This window comes from Notechis scutatus, chromosome Z (genome assembly GCF_049901735.1).
Source record: "Notechis scutatus isolate UNSWTSFEM ecotype Mainland chromosome Z, rNotScu1.2, whole genome shotgun sequence".
In the NCBI taxonomy this organism is placed as follows: domain Eukaryota; kingdom Metazoa; phylum Chordata; class Lepidosauria; order Squamata; family Elapidae; genus Notechis; species Notechis scutatus.
The window spans coordinates 34529922-34552940 of record NC_142025.1 but is presented as its reverse complement, the minus strand read 5'-3'; the positions used below and the strand labels follow the sequence as shown (position 1 = coordinate 34552940).

The window sequence follows — 23019 nt, the reverse complement described above, 5'->3', positions numbered from 1 at the left end:
ATGTGGGCGGGGCCAGTCAGAGGTGGTATTTGCCAATTCTCCAAACTACTCAAAATTTCTGCTACAGGTTCTCCAGAACTGGTCAGAACCTGCTGAATACCACCTCTGCCTCTTGTATATATTTTGTCCCAGAAAGAAATATTTCCCAGGCTTATTATTTGCAATCCATTTCATTAGCAGTTAAATGTGGAACCTTCTACTTATGAAGTATTTTGATTGATTATGTGCCATCAAATCAACTCCTAGCAACCACATAAGTGAATTTTCTCCAGGACAATCTGTTCTTTTATGTCTCCTAATAATACATTCATTGCCTTTGTAACTGACTCCGTCCATCTTGCTGCTTTTCTTCTATTTCCTTCTACTTTCCCCAGCATTACAGCCTTTTCCAGAGAACTGAGTGATTGCATGATGTGTCCAAAATATGATAATTTGTTCCGGGTCATTTATGCTCAAATGAGAACTCTGGGTTGAATGATGTTATGTACTGACTTAATTTATGGCTCTTAGAAGATATATCAGTCAGGCAGTTAGACCACATATTTTTTGTCTCTTTCCAGTGAGAATAAAATAGAGTGGCATTATATTTGGTATGCTCAGACATGACTGGGGTTAAAAAAAAACCTGTGTTATCTAGTGGTGAACCATATAATGGCACTATCCATATAAGTGTAATAGATATAAGTATATGAATATAAGTGTAAATAGTTTATTAATATAAAAAATATTTATTGCAAATCAAAGTTAGCCCAGTTTAGTTTAAAAATTTACTATTGTTGTGACTTGTCAAGTGGTTTGTGTAAATGTACAAAACATGGAAAAGGAACACAATTATGGTACTAGACATAAAATGATAGAATCATGTGCATACTTTTGGGCTGTTTATAAAAAGGACTGACAAACATTCATTTGGAAGCATTACATTTATTCATTTTGCCCTTTTGATAGAGTAACACATTTCTTCCCTTTGCAAAGAGCAACCATATAGTGTCCCCCCCCCCCCAAAAAAAAAAGTTTGTAGTACTGCCATCTTTTTTTTTACATTTTACTCTTTTTAGGACAATACTATCAAATAAAGGGAGGTTCATCAGTTATGATGTCAATCAACACAACAAATATCACTATTGGTAAACAACTAATGGAGCTGGCAGTTTACAGAAGAGGTTATCGCTCATTTGTACCTGTAACCACATCAAATACTGTTTATGTTGTAACTGGTGAGTCTTCAAGGTTAAGTTATAATAATCATATGTGAACTATTTATGTTAGTTACTGGCTGACTTCAGCTTCCAGAATTCTTAGCAGAAGTCTAAACATCTAGAGAGTCAATGTTCTCTACACAACCTTCCTTCCTGCTTTTCATCAGGTTTTTAGATGTTTAGATTTTAAAACTTAAAAAAAACCACTTCAAATTATGTGTGCAGGGGTGAAGAGATTAGGCAAAAAAAAACAAGACACAATTCATTGATACATCAGTACTTCTCTAGTAAAAGCTGCATTAGTCTAGTGTTGTCTATTGTGTATAAAGCTACAATTTCACCTTTTTTTGGATACTTTTGACATGCAGATCAAATCCCCTTCTATGTGAATATATCACAGAAGAACAATCGCAATGTTTCAGATTTTATCTTCATCAAGGATATCCCTATTATGTTTGATGTTCAGATTCATGATCCTAGCCACTATCTGAATCATTCTGATATTTCTTACCACTGGAATTTTGGAGATGGCAGTGGATCATTTGTTTCCAACAATTCTATTTCAACACATACATACACACTTCTGGGAAATTTCAGTGCTAACTTAACTGTTCAAGCTATTATACCAGTACCTTGTGGACCAGTGACAGCTTCTCCTTTACCTACATTTCCAGGTGAGTGTGTATGACAACTGTAGTATCCACCCTACATGTTTGCTCATTGAAGACACATTGGTCTGGTTCATGAAAGACAATAAGATATAATGTACACTGCTTTGTTTTGCCATGGTTTGTTACATAAACTTGCCACTACAGCCATATGTGATATAATATATATGTGATATAATATAATGCAAACCCAGAATTTTATTTGATGGCGTATATATTAATCCAACCAGCACTTGCTTTTTATAGGACCTAATTCATCTCTGTCCTGCACCTCTCAATAATTTGGAATAATAAATATATGATTGATTGATTTCTTAATGTCTATGCTTAATTCATAATTCTGTGCTGGTGCAGAATAAGAAAAGCCATCTTTTTCATCTGGACTTTGCTGTAAGAAATAATTTTACACTTAGGCCTATAATGATTGGATTGTTATTCTCTGCTTACTGGAAAAACCCATTATTCTTCTGATCATTGCTGAACACAAAGGAAAAATGATCAAGAATAAAAACCAATCCTCAAGTACGAGTTGAATGAAATGGAATGACAATACACATAGTCTTCAACTTATAATTTGTTTAGTAACTATTTAAAGTGACAACAACACTGGAAAAAGTTAAGACTTATGATTGTTTTTCACACTTACAACCATTGCAGCATCCCCATTCAGATGTTTGGCAACTGTTTTATAACAGTTTTATGTCCTCCTAACAGTGAGGACAATTAACTAGTGGAACAGCTTGTCATCAGAAGTTGTGGGTGCTTCATGACTTCAGGTTTTAAAAAAGAGACTGAAGAATCACTTGTCTGAAATAGTGTAGGGTCTCTTGCTTGAACAAGGGGTTGGACCAGGAGACCTTCAAGGTCCCTTACAGCTCTATGCTCATTGATCCATATTTATGACAGTTGCAGTGTCCCAAGGTCACGCAATTACCTTTTGCGACGTTCTGACAAGCAAAGTCAATGAGGAAGCCAGATTCAATTTTACAGCTGTGTTACTAACTTAACAACTGTAGGGATTCACTTAATTATGGCAAGAAAGATCATAAAATGGAACAAATGGGACTTAACAATTGCCTTGCTTAACAACATAAATTTTGGGCTCAATTGTGGATGTAAGTTGAGGACTACCTGTACGGTATTTGCAGGACTGCTTCTCTCTGAGGGCAACAGCTCATTTTACTAGATTGGACAAGGTGGTTGCATTCTATTCCTGTGGATGATGTCATCCAATGGATCCTTGAATGGAACTTTTTCATTGGTGCACCAGTTCTTTGGAAGAACCTCTCACTGAAATTTGGGAGTGCTTTATTCTTTTAGTCTTCTAGAAAGTTTTGAAGACTGGTTTTTCTCTCAAGCACTGGATTAGGATGGAGTTGAATCGTGATATTAACAGTTGGGAGAGTTCTGGTATCTTGGTGGAAAGAGTGTGATTTATTTTTATGTTGATAGATGCCATACAATATAAATAAATAAATAAACAAATGAATAAATAAGTAAGTAAAGAAGCTTTCCACTTCCGTTGATTAGATTAAACTTCCGATGTGTAAATCTCTAGAAGAACAGGAAAACACAGATATATAATGCCAAAATCAAGTGACTTAAAAGGCAAGAGGCAACAGTAGGACTGTTTATTCCAAAGGGAACTATTTGTTAATAAATGGAGTGATTTTCCTCATAGTGATCATAGCTCTGATTCCTAAGAACAGGTGTGTGGTATATGAGGCGTCCTTGGTGCTCTCTAGCTTGCTTGGTTTCTTGCAGATATTTTATTACCCAAACTAGGTAACTTCATCAGTGATAATCACTAGCACTGATGATGTTACCTAATTTGGGCAATGAAACAACTTCAAAATAACCACCAAGCTCAGAGAGCTTCAAGGATCTTTCAGGTCAATCCTGAGCTATAAATATTCTCCATTACTAGTTTAAATTTCTGTATGAAAATAGGATGGTCAAATAAATGTAATACATCTTTTATCTTGGTATAAATAGACTGTTCAAAAAATTTTTGCTCTAAGATGCAAATTTAAAAAGTCTTTCCACAACTCTTGTCTTTCTTTTTTTTTTTTTAGCATTCACTACCCAATTGCCTTTTAATACAACCCCCACCTTCCCTAACTTTACCGAGGTGCCCACAGGACAGCCTCCTGTTGAAAGGTGCAGTATCACTCGATATGGAACTTACAAAGCAACACTTACCATTGTAGGTATGCATCTACATCAGTAAGCAACAAATATCATTTTGATAGAGAGTATGTGAAGTGTTTCACATTCATTACATAATTAAAATGGATTTGGGGTTCCTGCTATGGTAGAATTTTTCTGTAAATAAAGGGCTGAAAGCTTTGTAGAATCCATTTTGAAATGAAGATTTAAAATAGTATTATTTTGTTTGCTTTGAAAATCATATTATCAATAGTGTTATAGCTAAAGATTTCCATCCATGAACAAAAAGAGATTTCTTTGTACAGTAGGATTTCTTCCATTGGAGGGAGACTCCTTTTGTCCACTTTTTCCATTCATAGAAAGGACGCAACTCTATTAAATATCCTTTGTGGAATATCTAACTAAATAACTCATCAGTAATATTCGTGTTTGGCTGGGTCAGTATCACCACACGCATGTTTTCTACCCAAATTTCAGTATGCAGTATTATTGTTGCTGTGTTCAATTTTATCATCTTGTTCAGGAAGAATACAATCCCTGGATTGCTACAGCAAGTTCAACTTAAGGACTCATTCTGAAAATAAGATGAATATACCACTGAGTTAAAAAAAACATATTTAATTTAAAAGAAAGATGAGTCCTAATCTTAAAGTAACACTCTGAATGTAATGATGTACATATCCTTAGCAGAAATAGTGGACAAAATTATTAAATTCTACTCCATTTTTTTTTTGCAAGTACCTGAAATCAGCTTTATACAATACAAGTACACAGAATTAAAAAACCTCAATCCAAGGATCTAGTTTATTGGAACTGACCACAATATTTTTTTTAAAAAAACTCTCATTTGTAACTTACTATATGATGGTGTGGAAGACAGGGAGTAATTCTGTTGCTGTTTTTTAAAAAAAAATAAAAATAAGAATCAGACAGTATTATCTTTTTGCAACAATAAAGTAAAAAAAATAAAGTAGCTCTTTTGAATTCTGCTGTATAGCGCAGTGTTGGTATGGTGGCAGGGGTTTCCAGTTCAATGTGTGAATGGTGAAGGATGTGTGTTTGTGCTTATTTTCATGGTCATGGTCATGATGTGCACTGAAGATGGTGTTTGATTTCGTTGTACGAGGTGCAATGACAATAAAGTAAACTAAACTAAAAAACTACCCATAGCTTCAGACCTATCTTTTTAGTATTTTTGTTATATATTATGAATCATTCATGTCATTCTTTGGGGCTGGAATTTAAACATTTAATGATCTGAGATGCTTTAAATTGTCAAATGCCTGAACCTCTCTCTGTAATAATTACATGTCAACAAAAAAAAAATTAAAATGAACTTTTCTGGTTGACTGAAACAAAAACACGAATACAATGACCAAAAACAAATAAGATTTGATGACTCTGCCTATTGCTGCGTCTAAGAATCAGAAACTATTGTCAACAAGAAATTATAAGCTAGTTCTCCTGCACTTAAGATTTAGAAAAAATACTTCTTTTCCTTGTAGTCAAATTTTGCACGTAAGAAATCTTGGTATGTTATCAGTGGCTTATTTTTGACAGAGGGGATCCTTGAGGTAAACATTGTCCAAATGACAAGCGTCCAGATGACAGCCACTCAAGTTGGAAGTTCCATGGTTGATTTCATAGTAACCTGTCAAGGAAGGTATGCTTTTCATTATTATTACCTTTATTGTCAGAGTACACAATGTACACAATGAGATTGGCTGAGCCTCCCTCTGTGCACCCCCTCCCCCAACACATTTTCCATATATTCCTAGCTTTTATTTTAAAAAAACCTCTACATATTCTGGCATCTTATACTATACATTTAAATAATTCCTCTCAGCTAACTGAAAGAAATACCAGTGTAACTGAATTGTCTTACTGTGGTTCACTGTGTTGGTGTATTGCTGCACATAGGGACTGAGAAATAAGACAGCTGCAGTCCAGCATGGATGGATAGTACTAGATGTAGAGGAATATAAAGATAATCTTGAAAATATTATGCATTTATGCAATTATGGGACATGAAACCCCTATTCATCCTGGGAAAAGAGAAAGCACGAGAAGGAAACTTAAAATATATCTTTGGTATAGGAGGGGACAACTCTGTCAGGTTTTCAATATTCTGTTATTGGATCTTAGAACAATGAAGTATCATTCTTATAATGCTGACTTGATCTGTTTCCTGACCTGTCCTACCTCACAGGACTGGCATTGGTCTGGAGACAGTTGAACCATACTATTTGTGTAGATAAATCACATACCTTGGCACCAGATTTATCTTCTGTTCCTCAGCAAGGGATAGCATCTAGCTGACCATGACTGATACTGAAAAAAATAGAGCTGGGTTGGATATGATTAATACCAGTGTGTACTTGGCTGTGGCCTAGAGGCCTGAGCAGAGAAATGGTGAAATGCTGGCCTTTTTTTTCCTTTTTAAGTAAAAATTGACAAGACTTTTAATTAGAAATTGACAAGACTTTCCCTTATAGTTTACAGTAAGTGTCAGAAAGACTAAAATGTGTGTGTGAGAGAGAGTGTGTGTTGTATTTAACTAAGGTGACCAACTTTTTTACAATGAAAAGGACACAATAAATCGAAGGGGAAAAAAGCCACTTGCGTGTGGCGCACTCTTGCGTGTGGCGCACACTTGCATGCGGTGCACTCATGCATGCAGCGCACTCTCTAAAAACAATTCTCCTGTGTGGAGCGCATGCGTCTCATAATTGCATCTCGCCGCACTGTACCGAGCCTTGACGAATCGTCATGTCAAATACAAATACGTCACATCATACACAACGGATTGGATCGGCATCGATCAAATACGGAGATTTATAGATTAGTCTTCAAATATCAAAAAGGACATGTAGGAGAACACTTTTCGAGAGAGGACAGAACTTACAAAAGGAGGACTGTCCTCCCTAAAGGTTGGTCACCCTAAAGGTTGGTCACCTTAATTTAACACAACAGCAGAAGGGTGAGATTTCCTTCCTTCCTTCGAGTTTGACGAGTTCAGCCAATTTTTCCTTCTAGCCAAGTTTAAGAAAGAATAGGAAAATGTCCTCAAAAGACATGCTGATACAAGGGAAAACAGTTTTCTGATGTGTGTGGGAGAGAACCACCATTCAGGAGCCATGGTAATTCTGCTCCAGGACAAAGCAGAGAAAAAGGATGAAATCCAGAAGATGTTTTCTTAAACTGGATTTATTTCTAGGCAGTTTGCAAGATGCAGTTTACAAGATGCAGAAAAGATTCTAAAGGCTGCCACATGGAAAAGCCCCAAGTATTCTCTTTTGCAGTTGATCTGGCTTTCTTTGTAATATATTCAGTAAACGGTGTAGTAGGATTTATAAACAGAAAGATTCAATGGAGCATTAATATTTTTAGAAGGTTTAAAAGAGTTACCCTCCTCAGGAATAATAATGATCATAGTGTGATTGCAATATTTTACTTCTCCTGTTCAGTCATCTTTATTGTTTGAACTGAAATGGCATATTATTTTAAATACATATGTGCTATGCTTAAAAAAGAATAATACAGTAGATCTGAACCATTTTGGGGAGTTATAAAAAAAAACTTACATATCAATTAGTTCATTGGTTGTATACAACCCAAATTGATTAACTACCTCATCTCTTTTTGTCTTTTCCCCCAGTCTACCTACAGATGCCTGCACATTAATTTCTGATCCCACATGTACGATGTTACAGAGTGAGTCATGTCACCCTGTTGATGTTGCTGATGTATGTTTCCTAACCATAAGAAGAATCTTCAATGAATCTGGAACCTATTGTGTCAACATCACACTGGCTGATGCAACAAGTCTAGCACTCACAAGTACTTTGATCTCCATCAATGGAGGTAAATCCTACCTTTTTTTAAAATCAGAAGTTAGCATAGTTATTTCTCAAGAGATATTAAATATTCAACTCAAAGGGATACTGCATGTTTGACAGATTAACAAATGCTTGTAAAATGGTATAATCTTTTAATATTCTAACATTACACTAATATGTGTAACATTATACTAGTACAGAATGACTGAGATAAAGAAAAGTGTGCTTCTTATGGTAAATATGCATAGCAAACTTTTTCATCTGAAGTTCTTGGTCCTTCCTAACACTATCAGCCCAAATCTGAATAATGATTCTACTAGTGCCACACTTTTCCAAATATCTACATTTGAAGAAATATAGATTGAAAGAGTCTCAATCATTATTGTATGTGCTGTGTGAGAAGCAATGTTGTTGTTCTTGCTTACCTTTCAAACTCAGTCAAGTATAGAAAGTAATATCTAAATAAATGGAAGTAATTCAACTGAAATAAGTTTGGGGAACTAGTTATTTATCTTTGTATTTTATATTATTTATTTATTTAGTAAATATATATACGATCATCTCATGTGACTCTGAGTGACAATGAAGTTACAAAACAATATAACAAAATAACACCAACCCACCCCAAAACAAAAATAATTTTAAAATATTTAAAACAATAAAGATATTAGTTTTAATTAGGAGACAGGTATACTGAACTCAATGTGATTACAATATCAAACAATGTAGAACATCTAGAGCATTATAAGTCTATTATTCACTGATTAAATTCCCTTTATTCTGTTTCCCTTAATTTATTCTTTAAGCTGAAGCATCCTTTTCAAGAACAGCAGAAGGAATTCTGGTTACATGTGGTTTCTTGGTGGTGCTTGGTGGTTTCCTGACTTTCTTCCTTTACAAGTAAGTTGTTCAGTATAGTCATTAACATGGATCAGATCATTGGTTTAGTGATTTATAAAAATTTCAAACTCAAATAATACTGATGTAAGCATTTGTAACAGAAGGTAGATTCTATTTACCCATAGGAAATAAGCAAAAATCCAGTAGCATTCCCTCTCTGCTTATTTTTTAAATTATTCATAGAACCTTCCAACTATTACTGGAATAGAGCATATAATATATTTATGCTTGTTGGGATGGCAATAATATCAAAGCTTGTCTATCTTTTTTCTATAAGAGGTTGAGGCAACTGTGCTTGGGTGTGCTATTGAGGAGTGGAAGATAATAATCCAAAAATCATAGAGATCTCTAAATCAATAGAGGAGAATGTTTGTAGCTCAGAATTGAACTGTGGGGCCCTTAGTGCTTTCTGAGTTTGGTTGTTTTCTTGCAGACATTTCATTACCCAACTAGGTAATATCAACACTACTAAAAGGAAATAGTTTGCTCTTTTGTTCTTTACAAGTAGTAAACAATAATCTAATGAAGAAACTACTAACAATTTTCCCACCAATACTAATAGAGTAAACCACTTGTATAGAGAGAGCAAACAGAGATCCCATGTAGCCATGATTATTTGTTTGTCGAGTATATATATGATTATTAATACATGAAATGGATATGAATAAAAGGGAATATTAGGACAGGGATGGTAGGCACATTGGTGTTGCTTATGCACTCCCCTTACAGACTTCTTAGGAACGGGGTGAGGTAGACAGTAGACAGTCTAAGGTTAAAGTTTTTGGGGTTTGGGGAAGAATCAGAGTCAGGTAGTGTATTCCAGGCATTGACCACTCTGTTGCTGAAGTCGTATTTCCTGCAATTAAGTTTGGTGCGGTTTACCTTGAGTTTGTATCTATTGTGTGCACATGTATCGTTGTGGTTGAAGCTGAAGTAATCATTGACAGGTAAGACATTGCAATAGATAATTTTATATACTACGCTTAGGTCGGACCAAAGGCAGCGTAGTTCTAAGTTATCCAAGCCTAAAATTTCAAGTCTGGTGGCATAAGGTATTCTGTTGCAAGTAGAAGAGTAGAGGACTCTTCTCATGAAATATCTCTGGACTCCCTTGATTGTATTGATGTCAGATATGCAATGCGGATTCCAGACAGAAGAACTGTATTTGAGAATTGGTCTAGCAAGTGTTTTGTATGCTCTAATTAGCAATACAATATTACCGGAGAAAAAGCTACGCAGGATTAGGTTAACAACTCTTAATGCTTTTTGACTATGTTGTTACAGTGAACTCTAGCACTTTGATCATTAGAGATAAGTAGTCCAAGGTCCTTAACAGAGTGAGGGTTATCTACAAGGTCGTGTCCATTCAGCTTGTATTTTATTTTCTGATTTTTTTTTGCCAATATGTAAGACAGAAGCATTTGTTTGTTGAGATTTGAAGTTGCCACTTATTTGACCATTCTGACACATAGTCAAGGTCTTTTTGAAGGGTAGCAGCCTTGTCAGTGGTGTTGAAAATTTTTACATCATCAGCAAAAAGGATGCAGTTGATGATGTTACTTGGGACATAAAATGTTTGCAAGAAAACAACCAAGCTCAAAGAATACTAATGACCCCACAGATCCCTCAGTGTCAGGAGTGAAAGACAATTTGAACCATAGTTGTTTCCTATAAGTCTGTAACTGCAATATCCCATTGTCCCTGCTTTTTAAAAGGTTTCACAACAAGAATATATCTCGCAATGGCATAATATTGTTTTCTTTATGGAAGAACTCTGAAAACATTTACTTACTACTGTAGTATACTCCATTAGTGATACAGTACATTTCTATAAGCATAAAATAGGTTGTTATCTTTTTGGTGTCTCTCCTGTCACCCTAATATATATTCTCAGCAACTGTTATCTAGAGCTATACTAAAAGTTTTCTTCCACCGATTTTTTCACAAATATAAATGTGCAAGAACAATTTACAGAGAAGAATAACGCAACCCAGAAATTATTGGGTTTTATTCATACAGCAGGAAAACCTTTTAATAACTTGATCTCGCATTCTTTTCAGGAGATATAAAGAATATAAACCTATTGAAAGAAAATCAGGTCAAGAGAAATCCAGAGAAGGACTAAGTGTTTACTTCAATAATGTGAAGGCTGTTCTTTTCCCAAGAGGCAATGAGAGAGATCCTCTGCTGAAAAGCAAGCTGGGGATTGTCTGATTCTTCAGAATAACATTTTAAAATCACATGTTAAAATTTCAAGCTTTACACTGAACTACAATTTCTGTAGGAATGCTCTTAAAAAGGGAGGAAAGATGGCATACTTGCATTACATACAAATAAAATAAAAACTATCATTCAATTCACTTGAAATTATAAAATATCAGAACATCAAGAAAATGTGATATTTTAGTTGCTTATCTTGAATATACTACAATGTATCAGTTAATGAACAATGTATAAGATAACTTTTATTGTCATTTTTTTTATTGTGAGCACACTAGCCCACATTAAAAATGAACTTCTGTTTCCTGCTCTTCAAGAGAAAATGTATATCTAACCAAACAGATACAACACATGCATTATAATGGGTACATTATATTGGGGATTATATACCAACATATTACATTATTGCAGAGATTTGTCTAGATAGTCACTAGGCATCAATATTGCCTGAAAAGCATAAATAAATGAATAAATAAAATTATTTACTCCTGAGGTTCAATAAATGTCTGCTTGGTTGAGTGTTTTTCTTTTACTAAGCAATTTAAACTTGCAATGAATTCTACTGAATTTAAAGGAAATTATTTCTGTGCCAGCACGCTAGGATCCTGGTTCAATCCAAAGTTCCTTCACCTTGTATACTCAGTCAGCTTCAAGATAATGAGTTTTAAAATTAGTTTGAAAACTACAGGTAAGGCTCGACTTATAACAGGTCATTTAGTGATCATTCAAACTTATACTGAAAAAAGTGACATGATTATTTTTCATGCATCCTTATGGTCAATTGATCAAAATTCAGTCCTTGTCAATTCTCATATTTATGATGGTTGCAATGTCCAAAGTCACGTGATCATGTGGTCATTTTGCAACTATCTGACAAACAAAATCAATGGCAAAATCAGATTCACTTTACAACCATGTTACTAATTTAACAACTGCAATGATTCACTTAATAACCGGCAAAAATAGCTGTAAAATGAGGCAAAACTCACTTAACAACTGTCTAACTTAGCAACAGAAATTTACGGTTTAATTGTGATCATGTATTAGGACAGCAGTTATTAGCTGGATGCTCTGGATATTCCTTATTGTTTAACTAATATACAATTTAATCACAACTTGGAGACCAATATAAAGATGTATAATTTTTTGTTCTATTTTCTTGGTTTTTAACATTCACTCTACTGCATTAGAAGAGAATTTCTTATACACTAAGAGGAGGATAAAGTGGCTATGTCTACCAGTAGCTTTGTCTCTACTTCCTAAATATATATCTTTTTAGAACTGTTATGAAAGATTAGGTGGACTCTCACAATTGTGGGAGAAAAGAGGGAACTTGTGAATTTATTTTCATCTGATTTTGATTTACACATTTTCTCTCCCTTCTCACTTGGCCCTTCAGATTTAAGTTGAAATCTGTTTTCTGCACTAAAAGAGGACATCTTCAGTTTCCAAAACTTATTATGGATTTGAAAATGCAGCTCAAATAACACAAAAACAGGTTCAGTAACACTTCATAGGAAGACCTGAAGAAAAAAAAAAGAATGTACTTATTCTCAAGCAATGATGAATTAAAAACATAATTGATTATAAAGCCTGCTTGCTGCTAAATATTTTCTGAAACAGATTAAGCCCTTTCTCAAAAGCTCATGCTAAAGCATTTATTAATATTGAAATTGCTTAAATTCTTCCATACTATCTATCTATCCGTCTGTGGCTATGCAAGACACACACCCACAACACTTTCTCCAGCAGAATACAATATTATCTTAGTATGATATTGTCCTGCACTATTTTATGATCTGGCTTGAACATTAGGTTAAGACATTTACAAAACCTAGTGATTTGGTTCACAGATCTCATTAAACAAGTGCTCAAAGGAAAGTATTTTACTCAGGCGAATCTTAGCACAAAAGAATACTTGCTATCCAAATTTACAGTAGAAGTATTAGAAAGCATGATACAGGTAGTCCTCAACTTACAACAGCTTGTTTAGTGACTATTCAAAATCACAATGACACTGAAAAAAGTGACTTATGACCGTTTTAACACTTATGACAGTTGCATGCAGCATCACCATGCTCATGTGATGAAAATTCAGACTCTAGAAAACTGAATCATATGTACGAAGGTTGCATTGTCCTGAGGCCATGTGATTCCCTTTTGCAAACTTCTGACAAGCAAAATCAATGGGGAAGCAGATTCATTTAGCAATTGAGTTACTAATTTAACAATTGAGGAGATTCACTTGACAATTGTGGCAAAAAATGTTGTAAAATGGGGCAAAACCCACTTAGTAGAAATGTTGGGCTCAATTGTGGTCGTTAAATCGAGAACTACCTGTAAACTGTTTGTTTGGCATGAAAAATGGCACTCATACTGCACCGACAGCCCCCGACTTTAACACCCCAAACTTTGGGGTCAAAAGAGTTAGTCCGCACTCACTATTGGTCTGGAGTCCGAGGAACAAATTCACCACTTCGTAAGGATAAAAGGAAGGCTGTAAATGTATCGGGTGCAAATACAACCAATAGATGGCGATAAATAGATTGCCCTGGTGTTTGTTGAAACCAGATTAGCCCTGCATTTAACAAAATACTGCTAAACCCCATCCGACCTAGCGTTGTTTACCAAACAGCGCCTGCGCCAGCAGTCCTGCTTGTCACGTGAGAAACGCAGCCAATCCCTAAAAGCTGTTGAATATACACCCTCCAATCAGTGAGGAGAAAGAATTTCCGGGTTAGATTCCCCCTTTTGGGACGTTGGAAGTTCGAACGTTCTGTTGCCCCATCGGGATTTTCCCCGGGGAATCGCGGGGCGCTATGTGGCGGGGCAGCCTCTGCCTGCGGCTGTTGCAGACGCTGAAGTCTCGGGGAAGCGCTGCTGCCCCTGGAAGCCCCAAAGGTGCCCAAGGATGGCTTGATGCCGTGACCCGAGAGGCCACGGCAACTTCCTTCTTTCCCTCGTGGATCTCCCTGGTAGGGTTGCGAACGTTTAGCACTATAGAGAAATCTGAGCTCTCGGGTGGAGAAGGAGGAGCCGGAGCGGAGCTTCAAAACGTGCAAGAAGTGGATAGAGGTGAGCAGGAATCGAGCATCAGTTCAGGTATCGATGGAGCTGGGAGTCCCTCAGTGAAGAAATGTCGCGGCCAAGTCGACCTTGCGACCCGTTTAGTGGTAGGGCTTTGGGTAGCCTCCGGTATATGCCGCTGGCTGGCGGATCAGGCAAGCGATGTATTTTATTTTCTCCTCACGGCTCTGGGAGATGTAAATCAGCGGAAATAGGGCCACTTTGCACGGTGGTGATGGTGTTGCAGACTAAATTCCTGGCTTCCACCTAAACCTACCGATCCTTATAAGCCCTGATGATCAGCCCCAAAAATACTTTATGTGAACGTAGAGGTGCGGGGGAAATGGCTTGCAGAGGGCAGTGGGTAAATAGCAACACAGATAACGATGCTGCCAATCATTAAGTGGAAACTGGAGTGGTAGAAATGTAGGATTGTACCTTACATAGATTCAACTCCTGCCAATCCTGAATGACAACGAATTATTTTATATGTGTTCCCTTCTTAAGACTTTGCAGTTTTTAGAAAATTGGATGTTCATCCTAAGTGTAATAAAGGCTATTGTGGAGAGAAAGGGGTTGAGAACTGTTTCTTCTACCTGTTCATTAGTTCAAGATCTTTCACCTCTTACCTTTCTGCATAATTTACATTTTAATCATTTAAGCATTATCTTTTTCAGACCCTGTTTCTTCAGTATTCAGCATTGATGATATGGTATCACTTATGAGACAAGAAAATGCCAAAGATATTTGTGTTATCAGTTTGCCTCCAGAAATAAAATACAGCAATTATTTTATAATTGCCAGTGGATCTTCTGCAAGACACCTTCATGCCATGGCACAATATTTGGTTAAAACCGTACGGCATTTTTTTTTCTTTTAGAGATATGGAAAAAAAATTACGAGCTACAATTGGATGGCCAGTTAAGAGATGAGAGTAGTAGATGCTGTAATATGAGTGCTGGCTAATCAAAGCAGATAGTATTTCTAAGCTGCAACTAAAGAAGGATTAGTTTTGATTGCTTGGGAAATAAAGTCTGTTAGTGAATGTTTATAAATATTAAGCATAATAGAGAAATGTTTTTTCAGCAGATATAAGTTTCATTTTTATAGAAACTGTTCTGATTTTTTACTGTTCCTAAAACAGCAAGGTCATTTTTGTGGAATAAGCCAACATGATTTAAGATAGGTGTGTCCAAGCCACAAGCTGCATGCAACATTGGACAGCTATTAATGCAGCCCTGCAAAAACCCTCCCAAAGGAAGTTTGATATTTATATACATTAATTATATATCTTATGTGTGCGTCCCAAGACAATTAATTCTTCATAGGTCAATGTGGCTCAAACAAGCCAAAAGTTGGACACGCCTGAATTAAGATATCTTCTTACTGTAACATTAATGAATGTTATTGTATGGTGATGATTCTCATTTGCTGAATTTTAAAAGGTATTTCATATTTATTGGCAACATATTTCACCTGTATAACTAATACCAAGATCAGCAAGTCTTAATAAATGCAGAAATGTAGTGATAATTGTGGCCAACTCCACATGTTGAAAATAGCAGTGCGTGAAGATCCTTAATTCAAAGACAAGTTTGAATATTTTGCTAATATATTATTATATCCAGATTAAACCAAACTTTGAATAGAAACATTGTTATGAGTGAATCCTGGAGTATTCGTGATTAAGAAGTCCCATTGATTTGAGTCAGGGGCTTTGTCTAGGGCAGGGGTGTCAAACTGGCAGCCTGAGGGCCAGATGCTTCACATGCAGGCCACGCCGACCCCAGCTCTGCAAAGACAAAAAAAGGGGTACGTCACATGACACAATCAAGTTTCACACCCATGGTCTAGAGCTAGAAAATTATGGCCAGCATTCAGTCAACCTTTTTATATTACATTGCAACTGAAATGCATCCTTTCAGGGAGATAAAGGACAGTAGTTAAAACACGGAGGTAAAAAATTATAGAGAGTTAAGTTTAATGCAGTGGTTAAAGCACCAGGATAGAAATTGGGAGACTGAGTTGTAGTTCCATTTTAGGCATAAAGCGAGCTGTGAGCTTAGGCCAGTCATACATTCTCAGCCCTGGGAAGGAGGCAATGACAAACCATTTCCAAAATCTTGCCATGAAGGAACTGCAGGGACTTGTCCAATCAGTTGCTAGGAGTCAGAACTGACTTGAAAAGTATTAAAAGAAAATCTTAGCATATCCTGCTAGGATGTGACACGTTAAAGAAGTTGGACTTTATACAGTAATCTTATGCTCACTGGATTAGAATATTCATTGAATGAATAGGGCCTATTTCTGCATAACGAGATATAAATGTAGGATTAATTGAACAGTTTAAATGTTTGTAGAAGGTCTTTATATTCTGCTTTAAAAGATCATTGTGCTGATGTCCTGAGCTCAAGTATAGCTAGTCTATTTAGATCCCGATTTTGTTTGCTAAATATGTTGGTTAAAGTTAGCAAACCTAATTATAATGATTCATTAGAATTTTCAATTGTTAAGCTTGGAGCTGGAAAGTCATTTAAATCCTCAATCTCCTTACCTACTGACATTGGCCAGTCCCACTCTGCAGGAGTGTCATTTATTATCCATACATGAATTTGTTAATTCATAAGGGCAAATTTTGTGGCTGGTTTCAACTATTGTAAATGTGCAGTGAAGCTCTAATGACCAGTCATGCAATTACTTTATCATACGACCTTCAGTTGGGATACTTAAGTCATTAAGAGTCAGATGAAGGTCTTGGATGAGGAAAAATGTGACCTTGGCTTAGTTTCTATCCTATTTGTAATCTTCTACTATTCCAGTCTCTGCTCAGTTGTAATCAACCATGGCCACTTGTAAGGACAATTTTTAAGTATTTAAGATAAGAATAGTAATATACCTGCTACTCTTTACATTCTTCCATCCACCTGCAGTAAGTACTCTCAACTTTATTAACTGGCTGCCTGTATTATAGTAGACCTTAAATTAGCTTTATGCGATAAAACACTTGGAGTTCCAGCTTTATTTTATATTCTTTGTTATCAGCATACAGCGCTTCTGCAGTAAACATAGCTTATCAGGTCAAACCACAGCTGATATGGATGCTGTCTGCTTCAATTAAGAAAACCTTCCATCCTATATTTATAAAATAAAATTATCACATAGAACTCAAGTACATGCAGCCTGCTGTGTCACAATCTCACCAGAAGCCCCAACAGTTTAAATAAATTCTGTTTATTTTTTATATGTGCGCAGATATTCACAGGAAAGTAACCTGTATCTTTACTTGTACTTGTCTTCCAGTACAAGCATATGAAGAATGATACTGATCCTCATGTTCTGATAGAAGGAAAAGAGACTGATGACTGGCTATGCATTGATTTTGGTAAATATTTTATTATTGATAAAATAGAGAATACAAGTGATTTGATTCATTCATTCATTCATTTCTGTAGCTGCCCAACTCTGGGTGGATATAATTATAGAATAATTAAAATATAATTACTTAAAATTAATTGTTCAACAATGTTTTTATTGTTGAATTGTTTTAAAACAAAACAATAAAAACATTCACAAAATAAAAAATACAAACAGCAGCTATGATGATTAATCAGCTAATAGTAAAGCCAAGAACAGGTCCTTAACACATTCTGAGTCTCAGGCCCAGGTACATGACCAATTTTTCAAAGCTTTGCAAAAAGTCAACAGGGTTGGTACCATTCTAATCTCTGAGTGCAAAATATTCCAGAAGGCAGAAGCTATAGCAGAAAAAGCCCTTCTTTTGGTTCTCATTACTTAACGCTCTGGCTGATGGGATCTGCAACATGTCCAATCTGTTGGATCAGATTGAATGGGTAGAAATTCTTGGAAAAAGACAGATCCTCCGATAACCCAGACCCAAACCATGTAGGGATTTAAAGGTGACAACCAGCATCTTGTATTGCATCCGGAAATACACCTGCAGTGCAGCTCGTAGAAAAGTGTTAAATGTGCTGTATATCCAACACCATTTATTACCTGTGCAGCTGCATTTTGCACCAGATGAAGTTTCTAAATGTTCTTCAAGGTCAGCCCTATGTAGAGCATATTACAGTAATCTAAAGAGGAGCTAACAAGGGCATGAATGAGCAGAGCCTCCTGGTCCAGGATTGGGTGCCAATGGCGCCCTATCTGAATGTGTGAAAAGCCTTTCCTAGTCACAGCTGCTATTTGCTCTTCAAGGAGCTGTGAGTCTAGGAGGACCCTGAGATTGCTTATGAGATTTGTCTGGGGTAGTGTCATCCCATTCCATCTAAAGATGGAAGAATTTGTCTGCAGAAGGTCCAAATACCCACAATCACTCCATTTTGCTAGGATTGGGTCAGAGCCTGTTTCCCTCATTTAGACTCAAACATCCTCTAGACACAGCATAGCATCATTCAAGGGGCATGGAATAGAGATAGAAGCCTGAGTTCCAACCGCATATTGAATGATACCTCACCCAAACCACCTTACCCAGTAGCCTCATGTAAATGTTAAATAACAGAGGAGAGATAACTGAATCCTTAAGCTCCCCACAAAATAGGGAACATAGCCTTGGATCGCCTGCTTATCAACACTGATTGAAACTGACCTTGGGAGAAGGAGGAGAACCAGCACAATGCAGTGTCACTCACTCCCAACTCCTGGAGCCAGCCTAGTGATGATACTCTGATACATATATACCTGAACCCCAACTGAAAGGGTGCTAGATAATCTGCTTTAGCCAAGGTTCTCTGCAGCAGCCACATGACTATTTTCTCCATATTCTACCTTAAGAAGGGAAGATTGGATACTGGGTGAAATTGTTGAGTTGAGCAATAGTCCTTTGAGGAGGAGGTGCACTACCACCTCTTTAAGAGCTGGTGGGACCACTCCCTCTTTCAAGGAGGAATTAACTATCCCCTTCCCAAATCCAATCCAGCACCTGCTCTTTAAAAAATGGGAAGCATATGGATCTAATACAAAAGTGGCTATACTAGCAGCTGAGAAAACTTTATCCATTTCCTCAGGTTCCATGGGCTCAAACTTCTCAGGGCAACTTGCAGAAATAGCCCCCATCACTTCCACAGATTCTGCTTTAATTAAGAAGAATGAATTTGCATGACTTTATCTGCCACAGCCCTCATGCATAATATTCCTTAAACACTTTAGGTGAACTTTGGTATTGAATATCTGATATCTGAATCATTGAAACGGCCACTGGGCAATTATTGGCAGACGCAGTAAGGGCAGAAAAATAGTTATGTTTCTTCACTCTTACCGCCATGAATAGGCCTTTAGGAGCTCTAGCTTGTGTCCAGTCATCTTCTCTTTTTCTTTTTTGCCAAATGTATTCTAGTTGTTAGCATATTTAAGCTTACTCAGTTTCATTATGTACATTGGGGAGCATTGGAAATCCTCGGCATAGTGTAGAGTTTACTCAGGCATGATCTGTTCTAGAGCTGCTACTTCTTTGCTTTTCCGTACAACCACTAAGGTTCTCAATCAGACCAAAAATCAGGTTATATATGATTGATTTTACAAACAGGGAATGCTTCATCTCCCAGAGATTTTGTATTCCCATTCTTATTTTGCATTATTCACCTCACTGTCAGAGTTTCAGACTTGAGGTGCTTTGGAAACCATAACACAAGGTTCCAAAGGGCTATGGATTGCCCATGCTTGCCATAATGACAAATGACATTTGAGTTTGCATACTAGCATAATATTATCTTTGAACTCAGAGGTTGATTGACCCAAGAGATATATGTGAAGTAATTTCTTACAATATTGTTTTTGCAATACTTTGTGAGTATCTTTAAATTTTCATAAATATGATCTCAAACTTAATCTGTTTTCCATACAAATCATAAAACTAGATACAAGAGAACCCAATTAAATAAGTCAAAAAACATTTTACTTAGTAATTGAAAATTATTCAAAGCTACATATAGTAGTCCTTAACCTAAGGCTGCAACTGGGAATTTTGATTATGTTGTAATGATGGTAAGTTGAGGCACTCATGTGACCAGACCCAATTTTACAACTATTTTATGTTGTTACGTGAATACAGGTAGTCCTCGACTTACAACAGTTTATTTGTTCAAAGTTACAATGGAACTGAAAAAAATGACTTTTGGCAGTTTTTCACACTTATGATTGCTGCAGCATCCCCATGGTCATATGATTTACATTCTGATGCTTGGCAACTGAATCACATTTATGACAGTCGCAGTGTCCCAGGGGGTCATGTGATTCCCTTTTGCAACCTTCTGACCAGCAAAGTCAGTGGGGGAAGCCAGATTCACTTAACAGCTGTGTTACTAATTTAAACAATTGCAGTGATTTACTTAACAAACATGGCAAAAAAAAGTCATGAGGCAAAACTCACTTAGCAACATAAATTGTGGGCTCAATTGTGGTTGTAAGTCAAGGGCTACCCATAATACACTTGTAAATCTGACTCCATTCTCCTAAAGCAGGGGTCCCCAATCGCCGGGCCGCGGACCGGTACGGGCCGCGGAACAACCCTTACCGGGCCGCTGGTTGCTGGGCGCCGCCATCTTTTTTAAAAAAGCGCTTCCGGGTAGAAAGCTCACCGAAGCGCTGTTTCGCCATAAAAGATGAGGGCGCATGCTGTGAGCTTTTCCGGTAGAAAGCCATTTCTACCCAAAAGCTCACCAGAGCGTGAGCGCCGCTTATCTTTTATGACGAAACAGCGCTCCGTGACGCCACTGGAAGCGCCTTTGCCATAAAGATGGCGGCGCCCAGTTGACGCCGGTACCGGGCCGCGGCGCCCAGCTGATGTCGGAACCGGGCCGCGGCGTCGAAAAGGTTGGGGATCCCTGTCCTAAAGGACATATTGCTGTAAACTGGCCCAAAAAAAGGGTTACAAATTGTAGTCACATGATAATGAGACACTACAGTCAGTCGTAAATGTTATAGACAGTTACCAAACCCAAAATATGGCCACATCACTGTGGAAGGGAGGGGTGCCACATTTTACAATGGCCAAAATTGTTGTAACTTCCAGTAGTGGTTGAATGGCAAGTTATAAGATGAGGACTACCTTTAGTGTGTGACAGAGGGTTGGCTGTGGGCAGAAGGAATATGAGGCAGAGTTCAAGGTGGAAGAATTCAAGAAAACAGATGGGGGGAACTAGGTGAGCGGAGCATGGCAGGGCAGAAGCAGCATGAGGTCCTCCTCCAATTATAGTGCTGTCCTGGCCTAACAACTGCAAATTTGTACTATGAGAACTTTGATTGCTAAGCGATACAATTATGTGATGCTTTACATAACAAGTGCATCGCTTAGTGACAGGAAATCCCAGTCCCAGTCGTGGTTGTAAATGACTTGTTCCAATATGGTCTGACTTTTTAAGATCCTGAAACCTAATTTAATATGACCTATACATATAGAAACTCTGGTGCTTGCCATTTCTCCTTAGGTGGAATGCCACACTATGAAAGGTATTTAACTTGAAGTGGGTCAGATGTTCTAATCTCATTCTTTACTTATTGTACTGTTCCATCATCTTGCAGGCAATATTGTTGTCCATTTCATGTTGCCAGAGACACGAGAAATCTACGAGTTGGAAAAGTTGTGGACACTGCGCTCTCATGACGATCAGTTGACACAGATGGTTCCAGAATCTTTACCTGATGACTTTGTGTTTGAGCTAGATTCTAAACTGCAGTGATGTAACCTCACATCTAAGGATCAGAAGGAACTCTGCACAAAAAATTCTTTGGTCAGCTGAGTTACTGAGCCAATTCTTGGGAAGAACAAGACGAAATGGAGCACATCAACCTGCAACTACCAATTGTCATCATTAGGTACTATTGATAAGTACAGGTAGTGCTTTACTTACAACCATTCATTTTGTGACCATTCAAAATTACAATGCACTTTAAAAAGTGATTTAGAATTGTTTTTCACAACTGTTGCAGCATCCCCAAGGTCCCATGAACAAAATTTGAATGTGTGGCAATTGGTTCATGTTTACTGGTTGCACTATCCAAGGATCACGTTATCATCTTTTGCAACCTTCTGACAAGCAAAGTCAATGGGGAAGACAGATTCACTTAACAACGATGTGACTGACTGACTACAGTGATTCATTTAACAACCATGGCAAGAAAGGTCATAAAATGGGGCAAAATTTGCTTAACTGTCTTGCTTAGAACAGAAATTGTGGTCATTAAATAGAAGACTACCTGCAATAGAACTTATCAGTGGGAAGTAATGGCCTGTGGGAAAGACAGTGGCTCTTGTTGCAAAGGCAAAAGCTTTTAACATGAATAATAGTTATTAGGAATAATTCCTATTGACATTGGGGTCTTTTGGTTAGTGGCTTTTTGATTGCTGTGCTACTTATGTCATCAGTTAAATAAAATTGCTTTGAAATATTTTTAAAATTAATCTCAATTTTATTTTGGTATATTTTTTCTAATGCCTGCTGTTAGTTACCCCCATAAAATCTGGTAGGTTCCAATAATAGAAACTCAATGTAGAGAAAATTTACTTTGAACTGGTATCATTCATGCTGATATTCAAAGTATCTAGAAAATAGTTGTAGATGTAGCAGTTTTGTGCAAGATGTAGTGAAAATAAACCGCTGCCTTTGCACCTAGATTTTCCACAAATTGATGTCAACTTCTAAATTATCTCTATTTTTCCTAATATAATTAACAACAGGATACCATTTCATCAAGTTGAAAAATTGCACTTCCCCTTTTCCTTATTCAAGTATCAAATAGGGCTTCAGCAGAATTCTTTGCAAAGCTATCAGAAAAAGTTTACGTTCTTAAATTTAGGCAAGAAAAAACGAATACACAGGTATAGGTCAATGATGGCAAACCTTTTCCACATTGCGTGCCAAAAGTGCGTGCATGCACCCATAATGCAATGCACGCGTGATTCCCCCTGCGTATGCACGAGGTCCCCTGCATGCGCACCGC

The 23019-nt window shown here is 37.0% G+C and overlaps 2 protein-coding genes across 5 annotated transcripts in view; both read left to right on the top strand.

The window, feature by feature from the left end:
- The window catches only part of GPNMB (glycoprotein nmb), a 30863-nt gene extending 19365 nt beyond the window's left edge, over window positions 1–11498 (top strand). For all 3 annotated transcript variants that reach the window (XM_026677992.2, XM_087945883.1, XM_087945884.1), the window contains 7 exons: window positions 1059–1217; window positions 1568–1873; window positions 3943–4077; window positions 5597–5699; window positions 7695–7900; window positions 8682–8775; window positions 10836–11498. In XM_026677992.2, the coding sequence (XP_026533777.1) occupies window positions 1059–1217; window positions 1568–1873; window positions 3943–4077; window positions 5597–5699; window positions 7695–7900; window positions 8682–8775; window positions 10836–10989 (1157 nt within the window). In that variant the 3' untranslated portion in view covers window positions 10990–11498. The remainder of the gene's footprint in view (window positions 1–1058; window positions 1218–1567; window positions 1874–3942; window positions 4078–5596; window positions 5700–7694; window positions 7901–8681; window positions 8776–10835) is intronic.
- Window positions 11499–13659: 2161 nt separating this feature from the next.
- MALSU1 (mitochondrial assembly of ribosomal large subunit 1) lies at window positions 13660–22480 on the top strand. 2 transcript variants are annotated; one of them, XM_026677994.2, is made up of 4 exons: window positions 13660–14070; window positions 14739–14917; window positions 17362–17443; window positions 21601–22480. In XM_026677994.2, exons 1-4 carry the CDS (start codon window positions 13815–13817, stop codon window positions 21756–21758), a joined length of 675 nt encoding a protein of 224 aa, XP_026533779.1. In that variant the 5' UTR covers window positions 13660–13814; the 3' UTR covers window positions 21759–22480. The 2 variants fall into 2 exon arrangements, with proteins under 2 accessions (XP_026533779.1, XP_026533778.1); XM_026677993.2 differs by having other exon boundaries at window positions 13710–14097.
- The last annotated feature ends 539 nt before the right edge of the window (window positions 22481–23019 follow it).